This window comes from Apteryx rowi, unplaced genomic scaffold (genome assembly GCF_003343035.1).
Source record: "Apteryx rowi isolate R43461 unplaced genomic scaffold, aptRow1 scaffold_40, whole genome shotgun sequence".
NCBI classification, from domain to species: Eukaryota; Metazoa; Chordata; class Aves; order Apterygiformes; family Apterygidae; genus Apteryx; species Apteryx rowi.
In genome coordinates, this window is record NW_020450530.1 from 1,427,077 (window position 1) to 1,441,355 (window position 14,279).

At 50.8% G+C, this 14,279-nt stretch overlaps 2 protein-coding genes across 3 annotated transcripts in view; one reads left to right on the forward strand and one right to left on the reverse strand.

The window, feature by feature from the left end:
- The first annotated feature begins 45 nt into the window (after positions 1-45).
- Positions 46-6,595, forward strand: PIK3IP1 (phosphoinositide-3-kinase interacting protein 1). The gene is made up of 5 exons (XM_026075100.1): positions 46-176; positions 2,541-2,726; positions 2,860-2,938; positions 4,949-5,112; positions 5,266-6,595. The coding sequence occupies exons 2-5, from the start codon at positions 2,690-2,692 to the stop codon at positions 5,277-5,279; spliced, it is 294 nt and encodes a 97-aa protein (XP_025930885.1). The 5' UTR covers positions 46-176; positions 2,541-2,689; the 3' UTR covers positions 5,280-6,595.
- Positions 6,596-7,413: 818 nt separating this feature from the next.
- The window catches only part of LIMK2 (LIM domain kinase 2), a 31,914-nt gene continuing 25,048 nt past the window's right edge, over positions 7,414-14,279 (reverse strand). For both annotated transcript variants that reach the window (XM_026075098.1, XM_026075097.1), the window contains 4 exons: positions 13,441-13,615; positions 11,908-11,963; positions 9,985-10,142; positions 7,414-9,405 (listed from right to left, as the gene is read on the reverse strand). In XM_026075098.1, the coding sequence (XP_025930883.1) occupies positions 9,249-9,405; positions 9,985-10,142; positions 11,908-11,963; positions 13,441-13,615 (546 nt within the window). In that variant the 3' untranslated portion in view covers positions 7,414-9,248. The remainder of the gene's footprint in view (positions 9,406-9,984; positions 10,143-11,907; positions 11,964-13,440; positions 13,616-14,279) is intronic.

A 14,279-nucleotide genomic window follows, 5' to 3' on the forward strand; every position in this document is an offset into this window, starting at 1 on the left:
CGCGGGGCCGGGGCCGGGGCCGGGCAGGGCCCGCGCTCACGGCCCGGTGCCTCCCGCAGCCGCCGAGGACCACAGCAGCTGCAGGAACCCGGACGGCGCCGCCGCGCCCTGGTGCTACGTCCGAGGCGCCGACGGGGGCCCCGAGCGGAGACCCTGCGACATCGCCCCGTGCCCAGGTAGGAGCCGGCCCGGGGCGGCCTGTCCTCCCCGTCCTGCCTGCTGCCCCCGGGGCTTGTCACGGCGGCGGGGACCCCCTGCACCCCAACAACACCCCCGGCACTCCACATCCCCCCGCACACCCTCCCCCTTGCACATCAATAACCCCCCTGCGCACACCCCTTGCACCCCAACCCCTCTGTGCACACCCCTGCTCACCAACACCCCCAAACACCCCCCCACACTCCAACAACCCTCCCCACGTACCCTCTCCCTTGCACATGAACAACACCCCTGCAAGCACCCTGTGCACACCAACACCCCCCTATATACCCCCTTGCACACCAACACCCCCCAGCATACAGCACCCCCCCACACACACACCAATGCCTCCCTGCACGTAAACAACCCAGGCTGCGGCAGCCCCGCTTCCCATCCGCGGGAACAGGGACCAGGTGTCCCCAGGGCTCCCCTCCGCCCCTCGCCGAAGCACAGCCCTGGGGGCGCACATCTGCCTCCCAGCTGTGCCGTGCCCCCCCCCCCCCCGGAGCTCTTCCCTTAGCGCCAGGAAAGGGCTGTGCGAAGCCTTGACCCCCTGCGCTGTCTCACTTGCTGCCGTAGCTCTGGCCGTGCAGTGTGCGGCGGAGGTCTGGACATCTAGGAACTGCAGAGACGCTGGTAGAGCATCAGGGTGGGGGGTTACTGCTGTCTAAACAGTGAGTGCTGGGCTGAGCTGGGGGGGAAGGGGGAGGCTGCAGGCAGGGGTGGGAGAACTTGGAAAAAAAGAGAATTGAGGGGAGGACGGTAAAGGAAGGAAACCCCAAAGTCTGGATTCCTCCTGGGTAGAGGAGTGTGTCAGGGTGGGAAATAACCTGCCGAGAGAAGAACTCTAGCTGAAGCCTGTTTTAGGGAGAGGAGATGTTTGTATTGACCAAGTTCAAAGTAACTGCTACTTTTCTGAGCTATTTGCTTCTCTTTGAGCCCCCTTAAGGTATATGTGCTCCATGTCCCTCGGGATTGCTATCCCTGCATGTGAACACTTCCCCCCACACAAACACCCTCCACTTTCCTTCACTCCTCGTCTTTTGCCTGCTTTTCCTAAAGATAAAGCAAAACAAATGTTGCTGCCAAGATCTTTACTCCAGACACTCAATCCTGCAGCTTTGGGATCAGGGGAGCTGACTGACCTTTCAGCCAATTCACCATTTGCATGTTCAAGGAATCTGGCCATTTTTGTGTCTCGGAGTGGGCACCTTTCTCCTGCAGCCATCTCCTGCTGCTCCCCTTAGTTGAGCTTCTCTGGCTGACCTGACGCAGAGTAACTGTGCAGTGCAGGAGCCCCGATTTCCTGTCTCTCACTCCCCTTCTGCACTTCCATTTCACATTCCACGGAGGACTCAAAATGGCTGCAGATACCAACCCATGCGGAGGTATTGCGAGCTGTGGGGGGAGATCCAGGGCCTACTGAGAGGCCGAGGGAGTTTTCAGGTGCAGATGCATACTGTGAATGGCATATCCAAAAGGCATGGGTTTTTTTTTTTTTCATTTAGGGCTGGCCCGCACAGGCAGTACATATGTTCCCCTGGCATAGCTTTGCTGTCCTACAGCTCCCATTTAACCTGTGGCATGAAAGAGGGAGCTGTCTTGAAAACGGGTCTCAAGGCTGTTGATAAAAGTCCACAGGGCTGGGAAAGAGTCTGTGCCATGAGTCATCCATCCTTACATACCTTTCTTGGAGCTCTGGCTGAGGAGGGAGTTGGTGTAGTTGCACTAGTCAGTGACTGTGCTGCCCAAAGTGTTGCTGTGACTTAACCTGTCTGTTGTGCTAAAGGAGTTTGCTACATGGCTGCAAGGGAAGACTGGGAAAGAAGAATGTCCCTGGGTTGTTTTCACACCAGCTGGAGTCTCCTTCCATCAAACCTTTCTGTGTCAGGAGGATTGAGGCAGAAGAGAGATAAATGGGCTCCTGGGAGGTTTGGGATGGAGATTCTGATCATCTTGTTCGTGTCTGTTCAGCATGATTGAAGTTGCAGCCTGTATATTGATCTATGCGCTAAATGAAGTCATTGTGCATCCCCTGGACTAATGCCCTGAACCTGGGTTTCATTCTGCTGTCTGACTCCTGCCTTGTCTGTGGCGGTGCCTTGCACTCCCTGTTAAACAGATTCGGGTCAGAGCAAAGTGGGGGAGGAGCGTGTTTCTTTCCTGTCTTGGTAGGATTTAGGATTTCTGGCAACAGTGTAAGAGGGAACAAGTGTTTGTCAGTGTACAATAATGCAGTTCAGTGATAACAGACGGGGTCTGTCCTACTCACTAGGCACGTGCTGCTTTGAAGTACTCACCTCTGCTTGGTATTTAGTATGTCTCTGTTTTCCGCCCAACAGATGCTACTTCTACCGCAGCGCCAGTCCCTGCAACGGAAGTTGATGTTTCTCAGGAGGTCGAGCAGGTGTTTGAACYGGCTGATAACTCACCCTCCCGGAGCGAGGCAGCCGCTGTGCAGCCCGTCATTGGGATCAGTCAGAGAGTGCAGATGAACTCCAAAGAAAAGAAGGACTTAGGGACACTAGGTACAAACCCAGAATCATACACTGGATCCGTTCCTGTAATTCTGGCAGATGGATTTCTTTTGAGGCTCTGAAAGCAATGCGGTAGCTGGATTTACAGCCTCTAATTTTGCCTCTTTTCTTCCTTTCCTCACAGGGTATGTGCTGGGGCTGATCATGATGGTGATAATCATTGCCATTGGAGCCGGTATTGTCGTGGGATACATCTACAAGAGGTCAGTGGCTTCTCTCCTTTGTCCAAAAGCTGGTGTAGGCATGAAACAATTATACAGATCAGGAGTCTGAGCTCCTGCAGACCCAGCCAGATCCTAATGAGAAAAGGCAAATGGAAGCATAAGTTCTCATACATTACTGATGCTGCAAGAGCTTGTCTTGTCACACTGAGAAAGTAACTATTTAAGAATTAATCCCATTCTTCCCCTTTTGACCCATCAGTATGGGATTCTGTCCCATTTAAAGTTTCAAACTGCTCTTCTATGTTTTTTGTTTGTTTGTTTTTGTCCCTCACTGGGGCCCTCACAAGAACTTTCTTTTGTGATCAGAAAAGAAATAATTCCCCCAGCAGGTCAGCTTCCCCTGTGGTCTTCTGGTTCCACTAGTCTAGCTAGCCTTGGGAGAAAAATAGATGGCAAAATCTTTTCTGAACGTGCATTGTGTCCCATAAAGCACTTTTCTTGGCAAACAAATTATATTTTGCCAAAGTTTCTGTCTGCTTTGAGGTCAGTTTTGATTCACCCTTAAGTTATGGCTTGTGCAGCCACTTCACTGCGTTGGGCATAAACCTTTCTGTAGCTCAGCAGCATTTGAACATCAAAAGTGTTAGTGGTAATAGCAAGCAGCTTAGTTGTAAGAGTCAGAGCAGGATTAACAAATAGCAGTGAACGTGGTTGCAAGCGAAGGCCCAGGCTCCCTCTTCCGGGAGGGTTTGCTTTGTATTTTGGCTGTTTGACAGCAGTCTGACACAGCCAAGCAGAAGGAGCCCTTTCCCAAGCTGGGACATGTCCTTATGTAAGTGTTTATAATAAACGTGGACAGAAAAAACAGAGGGAGGAGTGTTACATAAGGGGCAAAACACAGAGCGCTGCTTGTCGAGGAATCTGATTCGAGGTGTCACTTCAGAGAACGCTGTCTGGTGTGCTGGCAGGAGCAGCYGCCGCTGCTGCACACTTGTAGGCAGCTTTGAAAGGCAGCCAAACTGCTTGTGTGCTGACTGGAAACCCCCAGCAGCTCTGCCTGCTTGTGATCACGAGCCCCGCGAGGAGTGGGTGGTGCCTGTCTCACTTCACTCCTGTCATCGGCAGGAAGGAGCAACAGACTGAGGTTGAGCTTTGTCCAAACGCAGCTTCACTCYGCGCTCCAGCCCCGGAGCCGGCAGCAGGCCTGCAGTGCGGGATTGCCTTCTCTCTCCCTCCTTCCCCAGTGCCTTGCTCTCAACGCCGCATGTCCAAGCTGGCAGGTGTGGGTGGGTATGGTGAGAAACCTTTAATGGTTTAGTAGCGCTGTGGCTTTCAGTGTGCACAACGTTTCTGGAGACAACATGCTATTAATGCCATCCATTTTTAAAGCGAGGCAGTTCTTCAGCTGTRCAAATTACAGAGGTGTCACCTCCCTTAGCAGCAGGCTGAAGAGCAGGGTAGGTTTGAGGAGCTGGTTATGGTATAAAGCTGTTAGCTGCAGCCACAGCAAGCAGGACCAGCTCTAAAGTAGGGCTTAATACTTTCAATAACAGCTTCATTTGCTACGTAAGTCTGTTTGCTGCCACAAAAGGCAGAATCTATCACCACAGATGTATTTGTTTCTGTCAGATGAAGCAGGCTACGGAAGCTCTTCTGCACAGCAGTGGGCTCTGTGCTGTCTCACTGCTCCCCTGGGCCTGCACTAGCCGGTGCCGTGAAACTATAAAGTATTAGGAAGCAATTGTCAGTGCTATGGCTTGAAGGAGAAGCCTGGCTTTACAGTCATGATTTAGCTGTAGCTCTGTCAGTGAATAAGCCAGTTTATGAGGGAGGAACAGACACTACTTGGCTGCTTCATGTAGAGGTACACACATAGGTGCTCTGCTTACAGCAGTGAGAAGCAGGGAATGTTTCTGGGCCCTGTGTGTGTGGCTGGAAGGTCTGTTTGTTTAAGAGCTGAACCCCTTTCTTTCGACTGCGTCGCTCTGCTGGGACTCCGCAGCCGAGCAGTGGCACTCACCTTTTGCACGTTTTTTTTAAATTATCTAGGGGGAAAGACCTGAAGGAGAAGCATGAGCAGAAAGTTTATGAGCGTGAAATGCAGCGCATCACACTGCCACTCTCGGCGTTTACCAACCCTGCCTGTGAGCTTGTAGATGAGAACACAATCGTGGTGCACACCAATGAGACGCCTGTGGAGGACACACACGACGGTAGTGGTCCGCTCATGGGGCAGGCGGGTACCCCTGGTGCCTGAGCAGCTGGGGCAGGAGAGGTTCAGGCTGAGCGAAGCCCCCAGCTTCCCACTGTGAGTGCAGGGGGCAGTGCGTGTGTTCATTTCTATTTTGTTTTCTTTTGGATGAAAGCCAGATGGAGGTGATGCAGAGGGACAGAGCAATGGGCTATTCATCACGATCTGTCTGGGGGAACCACTCAGTGCATGACCAGCTGGGGACTGGTGTGGTAGACCCTGCTGCTTCCTCCCGCCTACCTCCACGGAGTGCCAAGGGGGTAAGGGGGATGATGGGCCAGGCTCACACCTGGCCACAGATCCCATAGTCCAGAGCATGGTCTTGGCTTCCTCTTTTTCTGTTCCTTTCCTGTTGAATGGTGTGCACTGTTACTTGTGTTTCAGCCTGGAACCCCAGGAGGGAGCAGTACTGCAGGGACTGAGGGGAGCTTCACGTCAGACATAGCTAGATAATTACACTCTGATTATAATTCCTGCCTTTTCGCTTTAGTGGCTGAGAGCTGGAGACACTGTCCAGCATCCTGCTACTGAATCAGTGTTTTTTCTTTTTTGAGGGAAGAGTGTATTTGAGGGATGGCTCTGGCCAGGAGCAGTATGTTTAGCCCAGTGTCAATTTGGAAAAGCTCTTCTCAAGCTGCTGACAAATCCAGGTCTTCCAAGGCTGAGGCCACATCTCCATTCCCCTGTGGTGCTACATGCACAGCCAGAGTTGTAGGTGTCCAGGCAGTCTCTGCCTCCTGCTCACTTACTTACACAGATCAGGAAACCAGAAGGCCAGCAGTAGATATTTGTGAAGAAAAATAACCTGCCCTTCAGTTACCTACGGCAAGTTGAGCACTGAGGGTAGCTAGCGTCAGCTTCCAAATTCCCTTGACTTCCTACAGGGCCAGCTCTGCCCCGAGTGGCCAGGCCAGCTGTGGGGGTGACCCGGACACAGCAGCTCCTGCTCCTCGGGCAGGGCAGGGCAGCTGCTTTTGCAAGATCCCAAAGTTATGGCAGGGCTTCTGGCCCAGCCTCCTTCACACACACTCTGCTTGTGCAGCAGGACTCGCTTACAGAGCCTGGCCCCCTTAGAGTGGTTTCGTAGCAACTTTTATCAGCGAGTGTTTCAGGGCGCTTGGATGGGATGGCTGCTGCAGTGTCTCCCAAACAGCACCGAGGCAAAGCCAGTTCAGGGAAACATCCATCCCCATTTCAGGGGATTCAAGCCATTCAAGTAAGTTTTCTAGCCCTCTGCTGTATGGCTGAGGGACTAACAGGGAACAGCACTTGGCAGCAGGGGTTTTAGTGTCAGTGTTTGATTCAGAAAAGGGAAACGTTTTATTTTTAAATGCCTTTGAATACCATTTCTTTGTAAAATGTTTTAAATACCTCATAATGAGAAGGTGCAGATTATGCTACCTTGTATTAAAGCTTAAAAGAAAAATGCTGTGTGGACACCTGCATGGGCTGTGGCTCATCTGTATGTTCCTGCCTGCCGGAGTACCACCCTTTTGCTTGTTGCTGACTTCAAAGTGAGGAGAGGGGAGGACGCTACTTCAGCTTGCCAGGCGCAGAGGTAAATTCCTACAAGCAGTACCTCCACTCACCGGCACTGGCAAGGGGGCAGGGAGCTCACGCCCCTGCTGCCAGCAGCTGGCTTAGGGCTGGGACGCTGTTCCTGAAGAGCAGCCGTGGGCGTGCAAGCCAGCGAGCCGGCTGACTAAGCAGGCAGCCCGCGGGGAGACGCGCTCAGTTACGGCCCCTTCCTGCGCTGATGCAGGTCAGTTCTGCTTTGGAGCCTCTCGGCGGCAGCTCTGGTCCTCGGGGGCTGGATGGACACAGAGCACAGCAGGTTACAGGACGCACTGACATAGCTAGCTTTTTCCTTTGGTCCTCGCATCAACAAATGCACCCTAACTACATATTTGGAGAGCGCGGTTACTAAAAAATGGGCTGTATTGTTATCCCTGCTTCAGAACGGGTAAGCGGCTGGGCCGCTGGAGAGAGGCTTCGTCTTCTCTTAAGAAAAGCAAGCTTAACAGCTTCTTCCCTTTCCACCACTCCAGCTAAATAGTGCTGTAGCACATTTGCACTGCATCAGTGCTACAAAGCTTTTGTGCAGTCCTGTAAAGGTGGCAGCCCTTTGGCTCAAAAAAGTGAGTTCTTGGATCATAGCTGATCTCTGCAGCTCTGATGTTACTGTTTTGTGACAGCACTAGAAACCTCAAGAAAGCTACAACTTCCTCCTTTATGTACCACAAAGACAACACAGTGTTTCCATAGCATAAGTTTATTGCTTTTAATTTAGTTAGAACATGGAGCTGTGCAAATCACAGTTCATAAACCCCACCCACACATCACCCAGGACTCTCCCCTTCAGGGGTCCCCTCACAAACCAGCCTGGGAGGCGGAAAGACAGGGCAAGTCCTATAATAATACTGAATCCACTGGATCCAGTTTAGTGAGGCTCCCCCACTGACTCACAGCACAAGGAGCCCCCAGTGTTTCTAAAACACCACTACACAAACTAAAAACACCCCCCTCACACACACACCTTTTGTCAGGTGATGGCTGATCCCATGTCATTTTACACAGTACTTTAAATTCATGGGTAGGGGGAAGAAATCAAAGTAACAGCAAAGAYGTAACACCCATTCCCCACCATTCAATACTGAAGGGGGGGCAGGAAAGGAGCACACAAAATCCAGTTAAACCACGAGGTTTGTGGAACTTAAGAGCAGGACTTGAGCCAGCTTTTTGTTTGGTTCTGCCAACCCCATGTGCTACTGCAGGAGTAGCTTATTTCTCCTCCTCCCCCAGAACAGGTGGTGGTGAGCGCTGGAAGACAACGCCCCTGCTGACTCCCAGCCCTTTCTTCTCCCCAAAAGCAGGGCATGACCCTGAAGAAAGTTTCTGCTTGGAGAATCAGCTCAGGTGCTGCAGCAGCAGCAAGAAGGGACCTTCAAAGGGAGTAACTCACACAGCCTGCAGGGAAGGATGAGGTAATGGCAACTGAATTATTAGTTCCCCAGCTGCCACTCCCAGGGGAATGGGACAATCTCCAGCACTTTCCTGTTCATCAGCAAGTCTGTCCTTGAAGTAACCTTGGGTGCATTCCCCTTTATACCATCATGCACACATGAAGTCTGAGCTATTTCAGACCTCAAGTGGGATTCTTCAGCTTTCTGAAGAGCACCTTCTGCCACCCTTTCGGTCACCTCATCTCCACAGGCCAAGGGCTCCAGCAGCCTTAGCTCTCCAGGGACGTTCACAGCCAGTGCAGTTCCCCATATTCGGGTTCAAATCCTTTCGTCTGGATTAAGGTCCTTGGGCAGGCAGACTCATTGTGCAGGCTCAGAGTCTGAAGATGCTCAAGTGGCTCATTTGTTGCCTGCCTTGTTCACGATCAGGAGGGGCAAGCAGAGCTCAACCTTAGTGTTTCTGGACAGGCTTTTGGAGGTATTCAGAGATAGAGAAAGAAAAAACCCACAAAAAAAAAAATCATACACGCTTCCCCACAGACAAGATGTTTCAGGAGAGCTGCCCAGTTCCTGGGGCCTTTCACTCCCTCCCCTGACACACGCACTAGAGGCCAAAATCTCAATAGGCAGTTCTGGAAAACACACACATGAACACACACACTGTCCTGGTGGGGTCTTTTGCCGGGTGCCTGATTTCCCCAGCTTTCTGAGCAGAGTAGTCAGTCTGGGAGAAGCAGTTCCAGAAGTGCTGGTCTTTTTACCAGGAGTCTCCTAAAGCAATTCCCTCCCTGGCAGACAGGCCAGGATGGCTTCACAGCTTGCAGCCAAGTTCTAAGGCACCACAGTAAAGAAGCCTGAAAGGGCCAGAGAAACACATTTCTCAAGCCAGAAAAATAGTGTTGAGCAGCTTTCCTAGGTGCAGTTGGCAGGAAACAGCCCTTTTCTCTTCTGAAACATGCCACAAATCCACAGTGAATCAGGAGGTCCAAGAGGAGGGGCAGGTGTGTTGGATGTGGGGGGGAGAGGCACACAGCGTGGTGCCCCATTAATGCCCTGGAAGTGGCTGAAGTGCATCTCCCTCCCTGTCGCTCATCTCAGCTCCCACAGAAGTGGTGCAGGCAGTAGGACGGACTGACTAGGTTGTGTTTTCAGGTAGCTTGTCGCGGCTCAGTCCGTACTGCACGCTCACGTTGTGGTCCAACTCTTCCAGCTCAGATGGGAGGGGGATGGCCAGTTCTCCCAGGAAGAGAGAGAGAGCTTCAAAGCAATCTTCCAGCTTGGAAAAAGTGGGCCTAGAAGGAGAAATGAGTAGATGTGAGTGGGGAAGAGGAGGAAGGACAGCATCTGGAACAGCTGGGCCGGGTGTCTATCCAGGCCACTGTCCCCTGCGGAGAGGTGTGAGCTGGGATGTGATCCTTCCCCATTTAGTTTCAGAGACTGCAGAGATCACATCTATCTGGGGTTATCAGTTTTTACAGGGGATGACCGGGGAGGCCTGGCCCTTTTTGAACCCACTTGGCATCAATACTGTTTTGAAGCTACACGTTTCACAACTGAAATCACATGTGAAGTATTCGCATTTCAGACCTGCTGCCAAGGACTGCCCCTACTTTTCACACATGAGAAACTGAAGAATCACTTCCTCTTTACCATCTCCATCTCAGATGCTGGTTCAGAGGTCTGTCATAGACAGCGGTATCTCCCAAGTTGATGAGTCCTTAGTCTCCCTTCACATGGAAGCTTCTGAGCATTCCCACAGAAGGTAGGAATACAACCCTCTTCCATCCTCTGTGCTGAGCAATCCTTCCACCAAGGACGTAAGGACACATCCTCCAGATTTACAAAGAAGAGTCCTCCTGCCCAAAACCTACCTGCTCTCCGGTTCCAGTCTGCAGCAAATGGCAGCCAGAGGGAAGAAGGCTGGAGGACAGTCAGCAGGAACAAAYTTCTCCCAGAACAACTTGACATTAAGGCCAAAATCCAGTGTGCGTGGGAGGCAGTCCGGATCAGCATACACCTGGCCTATGATCTAGTGGGAGAAGAGAGGAATGCTTAAGTACCGCAACAGTCCTGGAGAGTTAACAAGCAGGAGACTCCAGCATCAGGCAGGGGCTTCTTCARAGTATTGGGGCAAAAGGGAAAGAGCAGAAACATTGGCATTGCATGAGTCCCTCCTGTCTAGTGGGGCTAGTTGCACAATGGAGCAAGCAAGGCACTGAATACAGACAAACTTCATGTGAAATTTTTGCAAGACCTGGCAAAGTGGCTACTGGGGTGGAGGGAGGCCCAGCCACCTTCTTTTTCTCCCCAGRGTTTTCTGCTGGAAGGTACACAACAATGTGCATCTCCCAAAAAGCTGCACAGCAGCTAACTGCTGGGTCAGCTACTCTGCTGTCTGCTGCTGGGGACAACACAGCCCCTCCCGATCGCAGGTGACTGACACAACCTGCATCACCATTCCTTCCCTCCCCCTCCYACACAATCTTACTATATCACCAGCAAAGCTCTACCCTACAGAGCTTGTGAACCATGCTGGGAAGGCAACAGCACCACAAATTGAGCTCTCTGCTACCAGCAAACTCAACCCACCCACAGCCAGAAAGGAGAGGGAGGAAAGAAGAACAAGCATAATAGATGCTCAGGGGTTGCAGAGCCGGTAGAGGACAAGGATGGGTGGAACAGAGAGAGCCTGCCCCAGYGCTCAGAAAGTCCCAGTACTCAACACATACTCCACTGAGGTGCACTCACCACCTCTGGCACTAGGTGCCATCAAGGAAAGCTCAGAAGTAAGTGCCAGACAGACACAATGGATAGTAAGAGGGAAGGAACCCTCAGCAGGCAGCTGTAGGGTAATCTGGACCCAGAGAAGGTCAGCATTACTACGGTCGCTCACATGCAGAAAAGTATCAGGTTTAAAGCCTCATCAGGTATCATGAAAAGGGTGTTCTTACTTATAAACACCCCGGCTTTTCCATGCCAATAACTCAGCAGGACAACCAGGTCCTGTAACTAGACAGTAGAACAACCATTATGTATTTTGGCAGAGTTATTTCCTTATCTGTTCTGAGTATGCTACTTCCTTTTTTAGCATCTTTATTTTGGTGACAAGGGAAATGCTTATCTGCCACCACCCCTTTGTCTTTTCTCTAGATGAAACGGTTGTTTTAATCTGTCATACAGATTTTTCAAGTTCCCAAATCCATCACTCACAACCACAACGTTCTCTGAGAGGAGGGCCCAGTGTGAAATAGAGCTCCAGATGAGGCCACAAAGGTTTATACTCAGATATTTTCTTCATGTCCTTCATCCAAGCATGGAGGAAGAAACCATGCTGGTCTCCCCTCACATTCCTGAAACTGCTGTGTTATCTGTACACATAGCAACCTTAAAAAGCCACAAGGTATTTTCATTTTAAAAGGCGTATGCTACAGTAGAAATGCAGAGGAAGGGTGGGGTGTTCTTTGCTCTGCAGACAGAAAAGCCTGATACAGCAATAAGATCGTGCATCAGCTCAGAGATATCCTAAGCCTACAGACTTCAGGGTGAAAGCTTCATTAATCAACCTGCAAAGACATTTCAACTTCTTTGAAATCAACTGCCATCCAGGATGGAGGCTCTGAATCTGTTGAGGTAATTATACAGCTGATTGTTCTTTTACTGAGGCAATAGGAAATCGAGCTGTTAAGTCACAGGCTGCAGACCCAGCCACTGGGAACTGTCAGATACAATGTGTGGCGGAGATGACAACGGGGAAGGAGAAGCACAAAGATACCACGTAATGACCTAAGCCTTACCTCACAGAGAACAATCCCAAATGAGAAAATATCCACGGTCTCATCATAGCTCTGTCCTGCAGGAAACATAAGAAATGCAGCTCTGTGAGACAGTTCCCCATCCAGCTATTCCAGGACCTGMCAGCATTGTCCCAGGCTTGGCCTCCAAAGCTTAACTAAACCTATTCCCCTGAGGGCCCTACGAGCAGAAGATACAGCAGCGCTTAAATCTGGCCTGGGTCAGTTGCCCCAGGATGGGAAATGGTGCATGTATACCAACTGCTTCTTCGCACACACGACCACCACATATTTTAACCCTGCTTCTTACTTCTACATGGGAAAGCCTCATGTGTCAGAGGTTTGAGCAAATTCCAAGGACACCTCTGGAAAGCTTTTGCCCTGTTCCATTGATTGCTGTTCTGGTGCCTCTCTACAGCGCACTTGAGTTGTTGTTCAGCTTCCCTGGCAGTCAGCGAGTGCCCAGTCCCTGCTGCAGTGACTGCAGAGGTAATAAATTACACACTAGCAGCACTTTGAATCTGGGAAAGCAGACTGGCTCCTGCAGGCTATTCTCCATTTGCAGACACTCCCCCCTCCCCAGCCAATACTGGAATAACTGCTAAGAGCACAGAGCAGTGAATCTGGTAAACAGCCTTGTCTTGAGAGGTGATGTCAGACTGCACTCTTGCTGTTCTGACAAATGCCAGGTCTGAGGCAGCCTCTGAGAAGCAGGCTCAGACTCCAGCAGGGCCTGCAGGCCTTGAGAGAAGAAGAATGGAGCAGCATACAAGCAAGCAACACAGAGAAGGGTTGAGTATGGGGGAGAAGATCCATGTCCTCCCTTCCCTGGTGGACTATGTCTAACCAATTAGGCAATGTCACAGCCAGCCCAACTGCCCAGCCTTGTCAGAAGACCTGCTCATTAGGAGAAAATTGTGCCCATTGTGTTTCACCCTTGCCTCAACTCCTGCAGAGGCAGTTTTTCCCCTAAGGGACATGGTTCATCCCTAACGCAATYGATTGTCACATGCCAAAAATAGATTTCCAGTGCCCTTAGACACCCCTGACCCTGAGGCTCCAGCAAACCTGGTAGCAGATGGCTTCTCCCTGGATCTATGCAACAGTACACGTAACCCTCATCCTGGAGTTCAATAACTCCCTGCCTCACAAAGCGCAGTCATAAAGCACAAGGCTATTACAGAAATTGATTTCAGGTTCAGTCTTGTTTCAAGCCTCTTTTTCTTCCCYGGACCATAACAATTTTAGGTCTACCTGGGCCATAGCAAGTTTAGGTCTGTTGCTCTCCTGCGGAGTCCTGCTGCCTGCTAGGAAGATTGACTCTGCTGGTACAAAGGCTTATCAGGGCAGGTACAGCAAGAGGAAGTGCAGCTGGGGCACTTCTGCGTACAAATAAGCTCACCTATTAGCAGGTCTAAAACCATATGTTCTAATAGGTTTGACTGTTAATAAGGGATAGGAGCTTTCAGTAATCCTGTCATCCCTATACCTTGTCACAGGCTGGCTCCTCATCTGCATCTGGTATCAGTATCTTACCATTTAACATCTCTGGGGCCATCCAGTACGGGTTCCCAACCACTGTGTAGCGCTTTTTCCTGTCRCTCTTGCGCAGCGTTCGCTTCTTGGCAGAAGGCTTCTCCAAGGTGGGCTTTTTCCTCTCCTCCACAATCAGCCGAGACAGACCGAAGTCAGCCACCACCACCGTCTTATCCTACACAAGGGATTTAGTACAAGCCACTGGTTCCTCTCGGTTCCTTTCAGGAGCAAAAAGGCTGCAACTCCTGTTCACTACTGACTATACTAACAGGGCTACTGGCAAGGTTTCTTGCAGCCAGATGAGTACAGCAAGCCATCTGGACAGGTGTAGGACACCCAATTCACAATCCCAACTTGTCATTTCCTTTCTTTGTTGTCTAATTTCCTCCTGTGTGGTCATCAACACTAATCCCATTAATTTGGCTACACTTGCCAGAGCAAGCTTGGACTTTTCTTTTCAGACCTCCTATTCTACCTGGCCAGAAATTAACCGAGACTTTGAGCTGGGTCATCTGAAGCCTAGATACCAATCTCATATTCCAGCCAAGTGACCAGAGGCAGGGCTTGAGGGAATGAAGCTACACAAAAATCTTGTGACCTAGCACTTCAAAAAGAGGGAGCACGCACAAGTGCACACACACCCACACATTTTTCTGAATCCTGAGTGGCAGTAAAAGAGTCAGCAAGTGGTTAAAAGAACAGAATCAGCTGTAGAGAATGGTTCAGAGTTGAGATAAGGAATATAGCTGATCTAATTCTCATAATATGCCTGTTAACAGGAGATGCTACCACAGGAGAGAAGGTGAGAGAGCAGGATGAAGAAATGGTGAAARCAAGAT